We start from the raw sequence: 19,801 nt of genomic DNA on the forward strand, positions 1-19,801 counted from the left end.
GACTAACAATTTTTTATTTACTGTAAAAATCAACAAATATATTACAAATTTATCTGGTGAAATAAAAACAAAAGAGCATAAAACTTCCAAAAATAGATCGCAATTTTGAATTTACTTGCCGTAATTAATCAACAATACTTATTACCTCAGTTTATTTTTTGTGGCCATTTGTTATTAATGCCGCAATAATTCTTCTGCAAATGCATTTGAATCGTTGTAAATTACCTATTGGAGAGGTTCTTACAAATGATGAGTTTTCATCAATGCTTCATATCATTACATCATTTATTAATTGTCTAGTTACTACTCTTGTTTTAGGTGGATCGATATGTGAACATATTGGAACGCTTGGGATTGACAAACACAACGATTGATTACCTCAAGTTGGACGTCGAGTTGTCTGAATTGGAGTTCTTCCAGGACGTTTTTAGGAACACTCCGCATCTTTTGAGGAACATCAAACAGATTGCAGTGGAGTTACACCATGGTTACCATGGTAATACTTTCGATGAAGATTATATTTTCGTTTTTATACCGAGATTATCATAATGATTAGATAACATTCAGTCATAGCTATTGTCAGTTTCAACAGTTTACAATAAAGTTAATCGTAACAACAATTTTAGAAAGAAATATGCACTCAATTCATAATTTGTGGAGAAAAACTGTTCTTTGAGGAGGATACATAAGGTTATGCATCCTGCATCATCAAAGAAATTTCCACGTCAGCATCCTCCTAAATACCTCTCCCATAAGGAAGTGACATTAAATGCTGACGCATATTTATTTCACTGAAATTAATGAAGTTGCCCAAAGATCAAATTTGAACGGATGACTTATGATGACAATGAGACTGGTCTAAGGACCATTAAGTAACTGCTGTGGAATTTCACTTTCAATAATTAAGATAATTCAAGGAACAATGTCTTAAGATGTATCAAAGGAACAATCATTACTGAATATTAAACAAAATATATCTCACGCCAACAAGAAGTCATAGAACTCGAACCTCCGCCATGAATCCACTCTCCAAAAGGTCCCTCCACAAAAGTTTCATTACTATATTTCCCAAGTCTAACTTTTTTTCCTTTTGAGCGACGCTGCTGACAAACGCGAATAAACACAGTTTTCCCAGTACGAGGACGGTGCCATCAGTGCACCTCACTGCAACCACTTTCATTCCTTTTACTGCACTTCCATTCATATTCTCTTTCTTCCATCTTGCTATCTACGCTCTCCTAACAATTGTTTCATAGTGCAAGTGCGGCGATTTCCTCCTACACCTTTCGAACCATTTTACTCTCAAGTTCCCTTTCAGCGCTGAATCACCTCATCGGTCCCAACCTTGGCCTTTGGCCTAAATTCTATTCTATTCGATAAACACCTTACCAAAAAAATATAACCTTATTTAGGGCTAAACTTATTTTAAACCTGCCTATAAAACTGAACTGTGTAGAACCCTAAATGTAAGACGACAATGAGGGACCGGAGATGTATGATACCGATTAATGGTGATCAAAGAATAACGACTTTAAGAAATCAGTAAAAGAAGGCATGCAAATCGGTGGTCAGAAGACCACCATGGTAGATAGATAGTTGTTTTTCATGAGCCTCAAAAACATGCTGAAAGATATTGATTTCCGTAAATTAATGTCCATTCAGGGAATGCATTTTATGACCGTAGAGTGTAATGTTACATTTAATAATCAGCAATCTTCGGAAAATCGTCCAAAGTGAATACTGTAAAGAGGTATTACGCATAACCTCTGCAAGCTAGAATTCCCGCAAATGACGGAAACGCGTGAAAAGCATTCATTTCTCACTTATGAAAATATCCGGCATTGCCTTTGAAATTCGTTCCTCGCGTACATTATGGGCAAATGGGTTTAGTCGCTCGAATCGACAGAAATTCAACAAAACTGAAAACGCGATTTAATAAATCATAATTCCCTGCTGGGGTATTCGGTTACCAAAATATAGAACTATAAAGGTAAAAGTCGTACAATGTCCAGACCATTGACTATTCAAGAGTTAAGGGTATTTAATTTCCTGCAGATAAGACGTCAACAGAAGAAAAAGCCAAAGGAAGAGTGGACTATGGCATAACTTTATTTTAATTTGCTTTTGATTAATCTAAAGACGTTCATGATTTCATTTGTGTTTCTACTAGGCACTACTGAAGAGCTCTTTTTGATTCTATTACCCGTGGCCTTTTAAAAATAAAAGATTTTGCCCAGCAACATCTGGTGTCGGCGTTCTTCCATTTAGGTAGCTATCACGGCATTTTGGGCCATGGATTTTGACATGCCTAAAGCTTCTCCTAGCCTGAAATACATCTATAAACATGCCAGTCTAATCTGTAGCCGTTCAAAAAAAACTTCCTGCCCAACATACAATAAAAAAATAACATTTCAGTAAATGTATTTATTGTACTCCAAATAAAAGGGTGGAAAAAACGATAGGTTCTCATACAGTAATCTTTAGTATTACCATAGCAAAATGATTATACGTAATTTTCTACTAATTTAATTGGAGGATTACTTATTCAAATCGATGGCGAAAAGAAATAATCATTTCTATGGTGAGTATCATTATGTCTGCAGCTTCACTACCAACTTGAGAAAAAGTATTTCAGAAGGAAACTTTGATAAGAATATTTCCAAAACTAATGTACATTGAGCAAGCTACCTCATTTCAACAACGTCCGAACTTTCAAACGTAATGAAATGATTAAAATTAATAAATTCAGGCGACATTTATTACTGTCCATAACTTCATCCCTTATAGTATTTGGGTATTATACTCTGCTACCAAACGCAGCAAACACGAGTCTTATTACAAATTATTGTCTAAATTCTTCCTAAAATCAATTTCATAAGCTTAAACCGCCATTAGGAAATTTTGCATTTACCATATAAGAACGTTAGTGCATGGCAAAACTAATCGAGCTCCAAGTGAAGTATTTTATCCTCTTTCAGGCAAAGGCTTGAACAAAACGGAAGATATAACCGACGACAGCAGTGACATGAGTCCTATCAGTACATACCAAATCTTTTGGCAGTACTTCCACGAGCTCAGGTGCCATGGATTCAAGCTATTCCACGCTCGGAGGAACGGCCGATGGACAGAAGCAGTTTGGGGAAACATTTAACTTTATTTCCAAAGTCAAATAGAGAGAGACAATATCCTGCTTATGAAAAAATGTACGGACTTGAACTGTGAAACAACAAGTGTTTTTGTCTTAAACTGTGAAACAACAAGTGTTTCTGTAATAATCTGATGCATAAGTTCTGTTGAAAAGAATAAATTACTACAGCACAATTGCCCATTATTACAATGTTACACTGCGAAACATTGGCTAATTAGAATATCTTTTTGATACGAATGGCATGTATCGTTAAGTCAGTCACAGACTTGCTGGAAGGGTTATTATAACATGAAGTATGTTGAGTAAAAATTGACATTTCTTCGTTATTACTTCTAAAATTAATATTACATGCTTGCGATTTTCGTTAATGATTTTGTTTTTTTTCTTTTCATGTCCTATCATATTCGCACAGTTTCGCCTAATCCTTGAAATTGCTAATAATTGCATATTGTTATGTAAAGTACATTTGGTGGTCGGTGCAGTGTTAGTAGAGTGGTTCATCCTAGTATGTTGGACTCTGTCTAGTAACGATGCACCTCGTATTTTTTCCCTTTATTTTTTTGTATGTTTACAAAGCAGGTAGTGCACACCTTAAGATTAGTTTTCTCGTATGTTCTTATGAAGCATTTTAAGTGTTTATTTCTTGTTTATTTTTTGTAATTTGTAAGCAATGAAAGTCCATGATGTAGATTTGTTTAAATTACCTTGGAGTTTGTATAGTTAGGGGTTTAGCAGTCTTGATTTTGTGAGGCGACTTTGTAAGGATGCATTCAGCATAGGATAGGTTATAACCAAAGTATATAGAATAAGGGAGAGAGGTACAGTCACTTTGGTTGCGGGTGAGATCGATCAAGGCAAGTACCTTGGGAACAACTTAAATACCTTGGATCGAAGGTATTGGGGATTAGGTCTGTCAGTGTCATATGTCCCTTTCACTCTGTTATCTTGTATACGTTTGGTGTTCTTTTGAATTCATATATATCACTGTAAACATACAAAATGGTGGATTGATAATGTTTGGCTTTCTAATATATAATAGGAACCTTAAATTAACATGCTTGATAGGACCTAAAAAAATATTCGATTAGCATTTGACATAACATTTTTTTTACAAACGCTTATTTAATAAACTAACAAATATACATAGATAACCCAAAACAGCATCTGGCTTAATAATAGTAGAAATGAAAAATACTTAGCAAACACGGAAGAGGAAGAAGAAGAGGAAGAAGAAGAAGAAGAAGAAGAAGAAGAAGAAGAAGGAAACAATCTTTTAGAGTTGTCATGGCATTATTTAGTTAATTTACGCATCTTTTTCTTTTTTTTGCCTACTCGATACAATTTGGGCATTCAGAACTCTCATACTAAAAAAACATCCGACAATATTACTTTAAAAGTCAAGGATACACAATTTTCAATATGGCGTCCCAAGTCGTATAGTACTCCATTGCCTAGTCTCAGTGTATTTTCTCCATTGTATGTTTTAAAACTTTTTTCCATTTACCTTGAATTTTTAAAAAAAAAAACTCGGCACTTGTTTTCATTAATTTATCCTCAAGTCGCTCTACTGCAGCCATCTTCAACCGGGGTTCGCAGAACCCTAGGGTTTCGTGAACAATCGCCAGGGGTTCCGTGAGGATTCATGTTTTATTTAATTATTTGTTATTTATATATATTTCTCTTCGTTAAACATGCCGTGAGAAATAGTAGGCCTATAATTTATTTTATCGTAACATATCGTGCGAGATTTCTCCCTCAGTTTCACTAAAGGTAATGGTTACTTACTTGTATATATATATATATATATATATTATATATATATATATATATATATATATATATATATATATATATAGGTCTATATATATAGATCTATATATATATAGATCTATATATATATAGATCTATGTATATATAGATCTATATATATATATATAGATATATATATAATATATATATATATATATATATATATAGATCTATATATATATATATATATATATATATATATATATATATGATATAGATATATATATATATATATATAGATATATATATATATATATATATATAGATATATAGATATAGTATATATATAGATATATATATATATAGTCTATATTTATAGATCTATATTATATATCTATAAATATATATATATAGATATATATATATATATATATTTATATATATATATATATATAATGTGTGTGTGTGTGTGTATAAAATCCACCAGATTCTGAAAATTTATTATTATTGAGAAGGACAGACTGTGTTATCACCACCAGAACTCCCACTGCTCTTTGTACGCCCAAGACTAAAATAGAAAAAAAATTGTTGGAGTAATCCCAGTCAGGTGCAATTGGGTATTCAATGCCCACACGCTAGTATACCCGTATTTCTGTGTATATACAAAGGCTTTTGAGACAAAGCATAGCTCTTCAGCAAAAGCTCCTATGGTCTGTGGCTAGTTCGCTGAGCAAAGCGCTTTTGCATTTTTTTCTATCTCCTCCCTATTTTTGTTTGTTTGGTTATCTTTGTGTGACCTTGTTCTGCGAACAGCTGTTGTGGGATGTTTACTGGGCAAGGTGCATGTTTTTTTTTTTTTTTATCTTTTACTGGGGGAAGTTTGCAATAATTTTTCTGGATTGGGTTTTGTGTGTATGTAAATACATTAATGTTATTGAGGTCGGGAAATCTTATAGAACACAAGAGCTTCCGTAAAGAGAGGAAAATGACGGATGCAAAGGGTACTATGACTCTGCTCTTTCATGCCACAAACGTTAGTGCAGGTGTAAGCCCGTTCAGGGGAATTGTAGATGGGGTGCTTTCGAAGCCAGTGCAAATCTTTATTGAAGGTGTGAATAATTATTTAAGTGCAAAAAACATAACGGATGATGTAGAGGCATTTAGAGAGGCAAAAGCTTTGCTAGATTTCAATGAAGGGGACCTCTCCCATCGTTGCAGAAGTTTCCAATTTACAAAATGTCGTACCTGGACTGATTTGCAAGCATTTTTAAGGGGCACAAATAGCCTCGTAGAACTTAGTTCAAAACTTTTTGACTCAGTGGCAGATTGGGTAGGAAAATTGAAAACATCTAATTGGGTTACAGGAGGTAGCGTCTCACTTGACAATTTACATAAACTGATCCATTTTTCGATGCTCTTGCACAATGTACCGGATGCAATAGTGAATAGTTTTGATGAAAAGATTGAACCTACTTCAGACGAAGATTTACTTTATGCCCAAATTGAGAAACATATGTCTAAATATCCCACTATAGATAGTACAATTTTTAATGGGACAGGCCTGGGAAATAGGGTGTAAAGAGACAGAATTTTCTTCTCCCCATCTGTGTGCAAAAGTTGAATATAACAAAAGATTGATCGATCAAAGGCAACAGCAGTTGCACTGTTTCAACTACAATTAACCAGGGCATCCAAAGAAAATGTGTAGAGCTAAATATTGTGGAATGTGTAAGAGTGCGGATCACTATAGGTAATCTTGTCTATCTCAGATACGGAAAGATGCGAGGCCTACACCTCAAAGTTCTAGGAGCTATAATGTGAGGACTTCCCAGGCAGGTCATTCCAAAGGGCAAAGGGATCGGTGGAATTTTTGGGAGGCCGATCAACAAAAAGGGTACAGGTGATTAGTGCATGCCGTTGTGGTCTCGTGGGGGACTCCCCAGAGCCCAGGCCTATACTTTATGGAACAGTGGGAGATGTGGATATCCGATCTTTATAGACACAGGTGCGTCTATAAATTTAATGGACTATAATTTGTATCAATCCATGTTCTCCCATTACCCTTTGAAACCCTCAATGGAGACGGTGTGTGATGTGCAAGCCCATAGATTAAATACCCTGGGTTGTGTTCAAATACAGTTTACTCTCGGTGACAGAGTACTAACAGAACCATTTTTGGTAATGAAAGGGATTGCGTTGGGCAACAGACTTTTACTGGGTCATCCTGCATGTAGGAGACACAAGATTTCGATCCATGCGGGTGTTAATGGGATAACAGTCGGAATACCTGGTGTTTTTCTTCCTTATGAGGACGTGATTAGAACAGAGAATACGGAGATTATTAGGAAAGGGGATGTGTTTGGTGATACTAATGGTGGTGATACTGGAGTTACGGAGAGTGGTAATATTAAAGCCCACATTGGTGATATGGGAAATGATTGCGGGGATTCTAAGGATTGCGGGGATTCTATTGTAGTTCACGGTGATAACAATGTTGGTGATGATACTAGGGGTGGTAATGTGTAAGGGGTGGTGGAAAGGGAAGGTACTAACCACAAATATAAGGGTGTTCTATCGGAGGATATTGTGGTAATACCTGGTTCAAGGACTATGGTAAAAGTCAAATTGAGGGAAGTGAAAAAACCTATGGATGTGTGTGTTATTGAAAATAGCGAGAGGCTTAGAGGGGTTATTAGCATGGCATCGGTGAACAGTGTATCCGAGAATGGGATTACATGGTTAGAATTGCTAAACTGTAATGATGCAGTTAGGAGATACCAAAGGAATACATATATATTGGATTTCCAAGATTGGAGTTGTGATAGTGGTTCAGTGGCTATCATAGAGAGGAAACCTGAGTTTTCAGAGGCAGAAATGCAATCAAAGAAACGAATATTTAGAGAAAATTTAGCTAATGCGGATTATAGTGAACATGTTGAAGCGATAAGTGAGCTCTTGGCAGAATTTGGGAATATGGTAGCCTTACAAGGTGATAAATTGGGGTTGACTAATGTGTTAGAGCATAAGGTAAATTTGGAGAGTGGCACAAAACCTATTTATATTCCTGCATACTGCATACCTTTCAAAATCAGAGAACAGGTAGAGAAAGAGGTTAATAGATGGGAGGAAGAAGGAATCATTAGACCTAGTGTGTCTCCTTACAACTTTCCCTTGTTAGCGGTGCCTAAGAAGGATGGTTCTGTCTATGTATGCGTCGATTTTAGACATTTAAATGAAAAGACAATCCCTGACTGCTATCCAGTCGCGTGCATACCAGATCTTTTTGTTGAAATCGGGGGACATAATATTTATAGCTCAATTGATTTGGCGCAGGGTTTTTTGCAGGTTCCTCTTAGTGAAAGTAGCAAGGAATATACAGCTTTTTCAGTGCCCAAGGGACACTATGAATTTATGCGAATGCCATTCGGTTTATCGGGCAGTCCGATGACTTTTACCAGGTTGGTAAACACAGTTTTGCATGGGTTATTGGGTAAAAATGTTTTTGTGTGTATGGATGACATATTGGTCGCAACAGACACGATCGCGCAACACCTGGAAGTGCTTACAGAAGTACTTAGGAGGCTTGGTATAGCGGGGTTGAAAATTAAGCTAGCTAAGTGTTCGTTCTTGAAAAAGCAAATCACATATTTAGGCCATGTCATATCTAAGAAAGGTGTTAGAGTAAATGACGATAAAGTCAAAGCAATAGCGAATTTTTGCACCCCGAGATCAAAGTAAGAGATTAAGTCATTCCTGGGTATCGCCGGTTTCTTCAGGAGGTTTGTGAAAGGGTTCTCTAATATAGCAGCTCCCCTAACTGATGTATTGCGAGAAGACGTTCAATTTCAATGGAAGGAACCCCAGTCGGAGAGTTTTCAAAAGCTCAAGGACATGTTAATGAATTCCCCTGTTTTGAAGTTTCCAGATTTTAGCAAAGCTTTTACATTAGTGACTGATGCCAGCCAGGAAGGTATAGGTGCTTGCCTTATGCAAAAGGCTGATGGAAAATTCCATCCCATAGCCTTTTATAGCAGGAAGTTCAGGACAAAGGGCAGCAATGAGAGAGCAATGGCTACCAGAGATAAAGAAGCCTTTGCAATAGTGTCGAGCTTAATTCATTTTAAAATGTTACTGATGGGGAATAAAGTAGAAGTTCTTACAGACCACAAGCCATTATTAGATCTTTTTAAACCCGATTTGTCCCCTAAAAGAGCTCGGTGGTTTTTAACTATCAGGGATTTTGATGCAAAGCTCAAATATATAGAGGGCAAATTTAATGTAGTTGCAGATGCTCTTAGTAGAAGTTTTCATGACACGGAAGGATTCCAAGTTGCGCAAGTCACTAGCGAGTCTATACAATGGGATATGGCTCACATAGAGCAAAGGCAAGATGAAGACGAGATTCTAGCAGATGCAAAAGCGTTTCTTAAAGGGGAATTAGTCAGGAAACGTTATAAGTTGCCTTTATCGGGTTTGGAGTTAGAAGGTAATCTATTGGTTAGGAAAATTAAATATAGATTGAGAACCAGTGAAAGTAAAGGAGATACGACGCAGATCGTAATTCTGAAAGTCCTAATTCCAGTGGTTTTGGATATAGTTCATTGCAGGTTCGGTAGTCCACACTTAGGAATAGAAAAAACGTATAATGAGGTTCGTGCTAAATACATTTGGAAAAACATGGGGAAAGATGTGGAAAATTTGGTGAGAAATTGTACAGTGTGCAACGCATGCAAGCCTACAAGGGTAACTTCAAGCAAATTAGGATTGTATCCTATACCAAGTAGACATTTTCAGGGAATACATATGGATATCCTGGGAAATTTTTGTGAGTCTAGATATGTGAATAAGTACTTGTTAGTGATAATAGATGAACTTACAAGGATAGTAGAAATTTTCCCACTTAAGCATAAAACGGCTGAAGAAGTAGCTGTGGCTTTTTTCAATGGTGTCATTTGTAGATACAGCTCACCCGAAGTTCTATTGACCGACAATGGTAGAGAATTTGTGAACAAAACTTTGGAATGTTTAGCGGAAGTCATGGGGATACAGAAAGAAACAATTATTCCATACAGAACTGAGGCTAATGGGTTATGTGAACAAGCGAACAGGAAAGTGCTCGAGGCTCTCAGAAAAACTGTAGGTGGTAATGATAAGAATTGGGACAGATATATTGATGTTGTTAGACATAGTATTAACCCTATGGTTAGTGATTCCATTAAAATGTCTCCATTTGTAGCTTCTTCGGTTGTCTAGCACGAGGCACATTTGATTTGCTAACTATACCTCATCATGGGGAGGATACGATCAAGGCGTTGGTATCCTCAGCGAGAGAGAGACATGCTTGTCTCAGCCGTAATCTCGAATCCACAACCAGAGAGATGGTAGAGAAAAGATACTAGTATAACATCTGATCCCAAGATTAATGTCGGAGACAAGGTATTTTTTAAAAATTAACGTGAGAAACGAGCTGAACTACAAATTAGGCCTGAAGTTTGAAGGTCCTTTTAAAGTCATTGAGGAAAAAATTGGAAATAGATTTGTAGTCTTAGAGGAAAAAACAGGTTGGTCGAGGTTAACACATATCTCAAAATTGAAAAGAATTGGTTGTGGTGATTAATATATTGTCGTGCAATTGCATTTTTTTTCTTGCTGTCTGGTTTTTTGCAATTTGGTGGTGAAATGTTTTAACGTTTTTTTTTCTCTCTCTCATTTTCTTCTACTGTTTTTTTATTTTGCGCAAAAAGCGGCGTTTTGGCGTAAGATTCAGGGCTTAATATTTTACGTGGAAAGTTGTTTGGAAATAAGGCGAATTTTTGTTTTAGCTGAGAAACGTGATGATAAACATTTGATAATTCCTGTGTATGGGATTTGGGTCTGAATTTCTGTGGTTTTACGAGCCGAAGAGGGGGGTATTGTGGTTCCTTTTGGTGTTGTGGCTATTGGGGCCGAGTGACACCACTGCATTGTGGATTTATATAATTGGGGTAATGTCGTGGGACAGTTATGTTTTAAGGACAATTTTTTTGGGCACCTTGGTGATATCCTGGAGATAAGTTTGTGAAATGTGGTTATATGGTGTTAGTATAGAATATTTGGAGAATAATGGTTTCTGAGGTTGCAAGTCTGACTAGACAAATCTATAGTGCGGTTAGAAGCACCTGAGGTGTTCACAGGTGGATTTTTGTTTTCCTTTGGAGTTGATTACTCGGAGATTTGCACTATTTTCGGAGATGTTGATCTTGGCATTCCACGGAGATGTATCGTGTAAGGGGGTTGTTTTCTGGTCTTTTCTGGTCGATGAGATTGTTGCGGTAGCAAATTCCGTAACGTTACATACTGCATTTTTGGGGAAAATGTTGGATTATGTATATGCTTTTCCTCTCTAATGTGCGTTTTGTAATGGGGAAAGTTCACTTATTATTGTTGCTATTATTTTTTTCTTTTTTTTTTCCTATGAGAGATGTTGTAATTGGGGTTAAGCTTTAAATAGCATTTCTATTTCAGAGAGGAGATATAATTTATTGGGGCATGTGAGTTAGGTAGAAGGGGTTTTCAGCATTATATTTCATGGAGGTTAGTTATATAAACAGTAAAAGAGGGTTTTGCTGTTAGACATTATGGGTTCTTTTTTGATAGTGTGTTTGTCAGATATGGGATTACTTGTGAGGATTCAGTGGGTAAAGATTATATTTTGTTTAGTGAGGAATTTTTAATATTTGACTAGGAGATTGAGTATATTAATTAATGACAGATTTGTGGGGTAAAGCAAGACTTTAGTTATTCTATGGTCATGCAGACTTTTTAAATACGGACACACGTTGACTTTAGAGAATTCCCAGCTTCATGTGATGGTGATAATGGAAACGACTTCGTTCTACAGTACCAGAGGTCGAGTCGAGTCTACACACAAGTGGCGATGCTATAGATTGCCTTTGCAGCGGATGAGATGTCATCAGTATATCGTCTCAGGATATGTTCTGGGATAAATCAGGAGTCTACAATCTTCTACGAGGCGGGTGCGAGTTGCACTTGCATGGATGTCACAAAAAGAATTCAACACCAACAGTTGAAACTGGGGATACAAATATAGAAAGGAACACTAACACAACAAAGGTTTATTTACAAGCTTACTAACATAGATAAATGCAGAATGGTGTCTCCTATTTACATAAAAAAGGTAAAATCTTACACTGCATGAACTGGGGGAACAGCGAGGTAATGAAAGTACTTGCCGACCAGTTTTGCAACTCGAAACGATGGCTTCACAAAAGGAGAACTAATTGTAGACGCCTTCTTGCCTCCGTATTGCAGAAAATAATGTCTACTCTTGATACTTGAAGGGCAGGAACTCCCCCAAACCTCTAGCAGAACGTTTCTTCTCTGAAGTCTTGCTCAACGTCGAAATAACTTGGTCGTCCACTCCTGAAGACGACTTGACCAGAATTCGACCAATCCTCGAGTGCCTTTTTCTCTCTGATCCTTCGTCGGTTCCTTCTTCTCTTATCACGCTCTGATGATCTCTGATCTCTGCTGCTGAGCTCTTACTAATGATCTCTTACTCTGTGACTAACTGATGATCTGCCTCCTCCTACTTTGTCCGTCGTATTTGTACGGCATTCTGGGGGCGGGGCTACCAGCCAGCTTCACAAGCTCCCGAGATTACCTGAACGATTTAGAAGTTTCTCGACGAAGTATTGCATCAGAAGTCGCAGCGCTTCTAATGACACTTCTACTTTGTCCGTCGTATTTGTACGGCATTCTGGGGGCGGGGCTACCAGCCAGCTTCACAAGCTCCCGAGATTACCGGAACGATTTAGAAGTTTCTCGACGAAGTATTGCATCAGAAGTCGCAGCGCTTCTCATGACACTTCGGCGCCTGTTGCGTTCCACAACAACACACTCCTGCCGATTCTAGAACCATCATGAGAACAGGCACCTCCAGCACATGCACGAATGCCTCCTTGCTGCAGAATTTCTGGAAGATGCGTTTTCCTTTCCTTTATCTTTCTTTGCTATACCACAATTACCATTACAGATGCACACTGTCATGGATATTATTAAATGACCAGTATTCTCTCTCAAAGCATTCAGAGCGCCGAACAGCATTTGCACACACGTCCTCTGTCACACACAACTTTGCTTCATTCAATCTTGCATTGAGGTCCGTTCGTGTAAAATGGTGAAGGGATGATCGAACGTACTTCTGGGTGTGCTGGTGGTAGCCGCATTACTTCATGACCCCACAGGCGAGTGGTATTGTGAATCTGGGAGGTGGTCGATTTTCCTTGCATATTTTGAGCAGTTCAGGTCGCAAAGCATGGGGTGGGTATGTGAAATTGTGCTGCTGCAACCATTTTATTAGATTGTGTTTTTTGGTGCCAGTAGTTGGACAGTGGCTCTCCTCTGTAAGGTGACTTTGGTAAGGAGCGTTGTCTATGACGAGAACTGATGGCTCTTCTAATGATGGTAGTAATTTGGTTGTCAGCCATCGCTCGAAGAGTTCGGCGTTCATTTCGCCATGGTAGTCCCCACTACTATTCTTAGCTGTATAGCAAAGGAATGAATCTTCAATAAAGCCTTTGTTGGTACTAGTTGCTACCATGACAAAGCGTTCACCATCTCCTGGCGGAACCTGTCGGCTATTTGTGGTAGTTATGGATGGTTGAGTTGTGTCCACCCATTCTTTGTTGTCTCTCATTCTTGTAGTGAACCATGTCTCGTCTAAATAGACCACCTGTCTTCCTTCCTCACGAGACTGTTTGAGAGCCCCGAGAGCATGGATCCTTTTACACACTGTCTAAGGACTCTTCTAGCGTACATTTTTTGCTGTGTCGTCTTATATCGAAATCCCATCTTGTGAAGTACTCTCCAAAACGAAGTTTCTGATGTGCCTTCAGGTAATATTCCTTCCTTCTTAAGTTCTCTTGTCAGAGTAGTAATTGTAAAGGTATCCTTTGACAAGAACTTGTTGTGAACATATCGACGAATTATAGCGATGGTAAAACAGTCGAACACATCTTCAGCTGGCTGTGTGGAATGAGACTGTACTGAATCTGGTGAGGGCGATGCTAATGGTGATGGCGACGGAGCTCTTGATAGTGCTGGCGATGAGGGTGGTGATGGTAATGGGACTGGTGATGGTGGTGAAGTTGGTTGTCCTGAATTGGTCGTGAATGTGTGGTGCACCTGACCGATCTGACAAACGGCATTCTTTGTCATATCCATGACATCAGCAACTCGGTCATACGGTCTGTTTGGGTAAAAAAAAATTTGTTCTCATGTAATTATCTATTGCACAACCTCTCTCTTTATATATATATATATATATATATATATATATATATTATATATATATATATATATATATATATATATATTTATATGTATATATTATTGTTGTCTTGTTCCCTCTTGTAGTATGTTAAGAGTCGCAACACAAAAGCATTACGACTCTTGTAGTATGTTAAGAGTCGCAACACAAAAGCATTACGACAACCTTGTGGACAATGGTGAAGCATTCTAGACATGATATAAAATGTCAATAGTAGGCAGTAAGCAAGGTGTCTCCAGGAGCCCTTGTCAATGCCTGTATTTAACAGACGTGTACCTTCCCTAGCACGATCATTTTTCTGACTGCCATCCGAAATTTTTATTTTTTGCCTTCTTTTTCGTAAGAATTACTTACTAATTAAATAATAAACACAAATGATGCAAAAAATGAGTTTATTTAAACATAATAACTACTCAGTATCTTTAGATTCCATCAAAAAGCAGTATAATTCACTACAACTTACATATTATTTGATAACCATACAGAAATAGGGCCGTGGCAGGTGTAAACGTCATGGTCAACACACATCATTCTGCGCCTAGTTGCCAGGTCTTAATTTCCGTTCTCACCATGCCCACAAAATTGAGATTACATTTCTCGATATAAGATAAGACAATAATGCGGAGTAGATGCTTGAATCCATTTTTCTTAATTAGGTCGGTGTCTCAAACTCTAGTGGTTTCGGTTTCAATTAATTCATTAGCTATATTAAAAAAGGAGGGTGTCATGGACCTTGAAGTAGCTAGTAGGTATGTTCATATTGAAGGTGATCCTGTTGAAGTGAGTCCTTTTTGGGGGTCATTCCTGTTGACGGAAAAACAGCAAGTGATCTTACAAAGGATATACTAAGTAGTTTAGAGAATGATGGACAAGACATTGCACTTTGCCGTAGTCAAGTATATGATAGTGCTGCAGCTATGGCTGGTATTCATGGTGGAGTGCATAAAAAATAAAAGAATTAAATCCAAAGGTTTTGTTTGCGCCATGTGCTAATCATTCCTTAAACCTTTGTGAAGTGCACTCTTTTGGAATTAATTCAACATGTCACATTCTTTGGAACAGTAGAGAGACTTTATTGCTTCTTTGCAATTTCAACGCACAGAGTATGGTTTTATCTAGCCCACAATATGCATATATTACAAGTGGCTAAGAATGAAATGTCAATGTACCTACTATTATTGTTTAAGTATTACAAGATATCAACAAAAAAGAGCTATATATTCATTCCTTATCAAAATTCTGAAGCTATTGGGCTTTGTGGGGAGGGGGGTGCAAAGGAATATTAGCCTGGAATAACCCGACCCGGGTGCCAAAGACCGCCTCTGTGTAGCTCCTTCCTCCTTTGTCTGCCACAATTCTGCCAGATTTTTCCAGTCCCGTTCTTTTACATGGGTGACTTATATCTCAGTAAGGGAGTGATGTAAATACAAAATTCTTACAGTCTCATAAATTTTAGCTAATAAACAACAACCTACCTAAAAATAAATGTTCTGTTACATAAAATAGTTTCATGCTTTCCAGTGCTAATAGAAACACATCCGAAAATTACTACTTTAATTTACGGAGAGCATCTTCTAAGTTTTAAAGTATGTAAATCTTCAGATCACAAACAAAAAATTAAAAAGAAAAGCTTGGAAATATAATTAAATTTAAGAAAATTCCGTAGGAGACAGAACGCCATATTACATTAGTTTATGCTTCAACTATGAAAGAAAACTAATATCAATGAAAAAGAAAACTAACGTTCATCTGAACCTACTCTAAAATGAGTGTGTTTGCACTTTTTTCTTTCATTTCCGGCAATCCTTCGAAGTTATAAAATTCAGACGTAATGTCGCGAATAATACTGGCCATATTATCAACGACAAAATCTTCACGATTTATGCAAAGAAAAAGAATGTAAATTAAGAGGCGATTCCTGGCTATCATTCATAAGGGTGCTGTTTATTAAATTTTTTTTTTTAAATTCCTGGATATTAACAGCATAAACACACACACACACACACACTTTCTCTCTCTCCCCTTTGACTCTCCCCTCTCTCTCTCTCCCGCTGAGGAAGGCAGCAAAACCACTGCCGAAAGCTATTTAGAATTTTACTCATTGGCATACATGTGGTTATCATTTTTTTCCCCACTTAGTACTGCAGCCTGCCTCGGATGTTGTGAGCCGATAGCAAGATCCCAGGACAAAACTGCTGCTACATGGTGGAGGGGTTGGAAAAACGAGGCTGGTTTTGGAATTTATTACAAAAATAGAGTTTAAAACATATCAACAATGAATTTCTAAGCAGAACACATCACTACAACAGTGCCTATAATCGATACTTAAACGAAACATTCGTTCTGGAAGGAATCCCGTAGCACGTGTTCTTTACCGAAATTCCCAAGTGCTTGGAAACCTAAATTTCACGAATCTAAAGAAATCGTCACAAAACACATCCAATATGATTACCAGTTGAATACTTAACACGGTTTCACTGCTGTCAATAACTTGAACTCCATTATGAGACGGATGGTAAAACTTCACACGATACACATGTCTGTTGGGTCTAACGCTAGGCAGGGTCAGGAAATGATACCCATCGTAGTTTTGTATCTTCATTGCAACTAACTCACAGGGGAAGGAAGCACAGACAGATCGTGACGTGACAATGACGTCACTAATATGGGCGGCGCTTAGCCGCTGCCTGCAGCTTCATCCTAACACATATTACATCTCCCTCCTAAACTATTACGAGGAGGGTAATATTTTCATAACTTATCATTGACAATACATTGGCAACATCAAAAACAGCCAACACGACAAACGAAATGCTCAGTACTCTTAAAGAAAAACATCAGATAGGTATGGTAAACCATAATCTTAATGATTAATGGCAACATTAGGACGACAGAGAGAGAGAGAGAGAGAGAGAGAGAGAGATCAACATCAATGGCATTAACATAATATCAAGCGAAACAATCATCACATCAGCATTGCAAAATGTGAACTAACAATGAGTTGTGAATGTAACGCCAACATGAAATCTAACACAGAAAAAGATTATAATTTTGGAAATACGATATGAAGGTACATCTAAATGTGGTAAAAAAAATATGCTTTCATTTTGTAAACGCAGAATCAAAGCATGGTTAATTATACATAATCGTTCATCCAGGCAGGGGCCTCTCTCTTCCTTGTAGGCCGTAGTTTTGGCATTGATTGGGGAGACTTAGGCTCATGAGCCACTTCGTCAGATGATAGGCGTATGTCAACTCTCCATCTCCTGCAGAAGGTCATAATTTCTTCGCTCACTAGGTTGGTGCCGCAGTCCGAAGACAATTGTTCAGGTACTCCCCATCGAGTGAAGTAATTCCTGAGTTTTGTCATAACCTTGGCAGATGAGGTGCCATTAGGGAAGTGGGCTATTTCTAGCCAGCCTGTAAGCCTGTTGCAATATGAAATGTACATGTGTCCTTCAAGCTGAAACAGGTCATGGCAGTCTGTTGGAATGGATACTCTGGGGCAGGGGTCATATTCATGACTTCGCCAGGCAGTGATGGTGAGAGGGCGTCGCATGATGTACACTGTGAATGATGATGCTGGAGGTCCTCCTCGATGCCTGGCAAATAGACTGAATGTCTTGCTCTTCTCATCATTGTATCTAGGCCTTGATGTCCAGCATGTAGGTTGGCGGTTACCAGAAGGAGAAGCCCTTTGGGGATGACAAGGTGGATGCAGTTGTCTTGAAACAGTATGTGACCAGGTTGACAGATGTAGATAATCGTTCTCTGACGCTGTAGAAAGGCCTCAAGCATGCAATTTATTGAGATTTTTTCGGGTTCAAGCCCTCTGCTGTCGCTTGAGCAACTAGTAGCTGATATGCTGAGTCATTAAGGGCAACCTCTTCAACAATTTTCTCATCTATAGTGCACTGCTCTTGTGGGTTTTCTGTGATTGCTGACACCACAGCAATCGTTAAATCTTCTTTAAAGCTCTCATCCTGTCTATCTGGTGCAGTCCTCAGGGGAGGAAATCGAGAAAGGAAGTCAGTAGCATGATTTCTCTTGCCTGGTAGGTATTTAACATGGAAATTATACAATAATGTTTTCTCCTTCAATCTAAACGGTTGGGGGTTGGTAATATTGCTGAGACATCTATTGCCTAGTATAAAGACAAGATGTCAATGGCCATGCTACAAAACTTGAACACGCCCTTGAGGGGCATAAATAAATCTCTGGCACAACTGGCAACTGGGAGACAGCTACGCGATGGTGTACCGACTGCAAAACTCAACTATATGGTAGACTAAAGGGCAGTGATCTGTGACAATTGTCAAGCTCAAAGTTCAGGCAGCCCAATAAGAACAGCCGTGCCCTTTTTAAGCACCAGGCCACTGTAAGGGCTTCCCCCTCCACCGCTGCATACCCAGACTCGGCTGACATGAGGAAACAACTGCCACAAAGCGTTATTCTCCAACCATCTCTACAGCAGAAGGGGGTTTCAAAGGAGGTACAGCTGCAATATTGTTGGATGATGATGAAGCCCACGCCTTCTTTACTCCAGTCAGTGACTGCAACAGTTGGCCGCAGCTTGTTGTAATAGGTGAGGCCATTCCTGAGGGCTTCTTCAGTAGGAAGGGGGCCAGCTGATTGATGAAACAATACCATGACCCGATGTCAGATATTGTGGGCTTTTGGGGCATCGAAAAACTTCTGATGGCAAATAGACAATCTTCTGAAGGCTTGTAGGAGTCCCAACTAACGTAAAACCCGACGAATTCCACTTCTTTCTTGCTGAACTTGAATTTTTCTGGTTTAAAGGTGATGCCTTTATATGCAAAGGCTGCAAGGAAATCATACACATGCTAAAAGGCCCCTTACACGCTTGAATCATAGAGAAGTGTGTTGTCCACACACTTGAACTTCCTGGATACTTCTTCAATGGCATCATCGAAATGACACGTATATGCGTTGGAGGTGAAATAATGCCCCATTGGTGTCCTTCAGTATTGAAACCTGCCCCAAGGTGTGATGAATGTAGTTAGGGGTATGCTTTCCATGTCCAGTTCTACCTTGTGAAATCCCCAATAGACGTCGGCCACAGTCTTATATGAGCAGAGGGGAATGCTGGATACCATATTGAATGGTGTGGGGGTATGGTGGGTCTCCCTTCTACAACTTGCGTTGAGCTCTTGATAGCCAACTGAAAGTCTTGGTTGCCCTGATTTCTTGGCCACAACCACCATATGTAAACACCGTTCTGTGGGCTCTCCAGGGGGAGCTCGCTGTAAGACTGCTCTCTTGATGTCCTCCTCCAACTGGGCTTTCACCTCTTTTTCCAGTGCTTGGGTATTGACGCATGTGTGTGGCAGGCATAAGGAACTGCGTCAGGTAATAGGTGGATATGGTGGGGTTCCCCTTCCATTACCGGAAGGGGTTCTCTCTTGGTGTTGAAGGTCACGCTTGAAAAATGGGCTAATAACCAGTCTTCTAATCTGGTAATATTCTCCTCAGTAGTGGGAAAAGGTATGGTCGACAGTCTTGCAGGTTGATTGGTTGCTTCGGCTAATGTATGGGTTGCACTTGCTGCT

At 38.5% G+C, this 19,801-nt stretch overlaps 1 protein-coding gene across 2 annotated transcripts in view; it reads left to right on the forward strand.

Annotated features, from left to right (window-relative positions):
- The window catches only part of LOC135198391 (probable methyltransferase-like protein 24), a 105,189-nt gene extending 101,366 nt beyond the window's left edge, over positions 1-3,823 (forward strand). For both annotated transcript variants that reach the window (XM_064225933.1, XM_064225932.1), the window contains exons 7-8: positions 319-496; positions 2,979-3,823. In XM_064225933.1, the coding sequence (XP_064082003.1) occupies positions 319-496; positions 2,979-3,151 (351 nt within the window). In that variant the 3' untranslated portion in view covers positions 3,152-3,823. The remainder of the gene's footprint in view (positions 1-318; positions 497-2,978) is intronic.
- Positions 3,824-19,801: the final 15,978 nt, after the last annotated feature.

The sequence above is a fragment of the Macrobrachium nipponense genome, chromosome 22, assembly GCF_015104395.2.
Source record: "Macrobrachium nipponense isolate FS-2020 chromosome 22, ASM1510439v2, whole genome shotgun sequence".
Lineage (NCBI taxonomy): Eukaryota > Metazoa > Arthropoda > Malacostraca > Decapoda > Palaemonidae > Macrobrachium > Macrobrachium nipponense.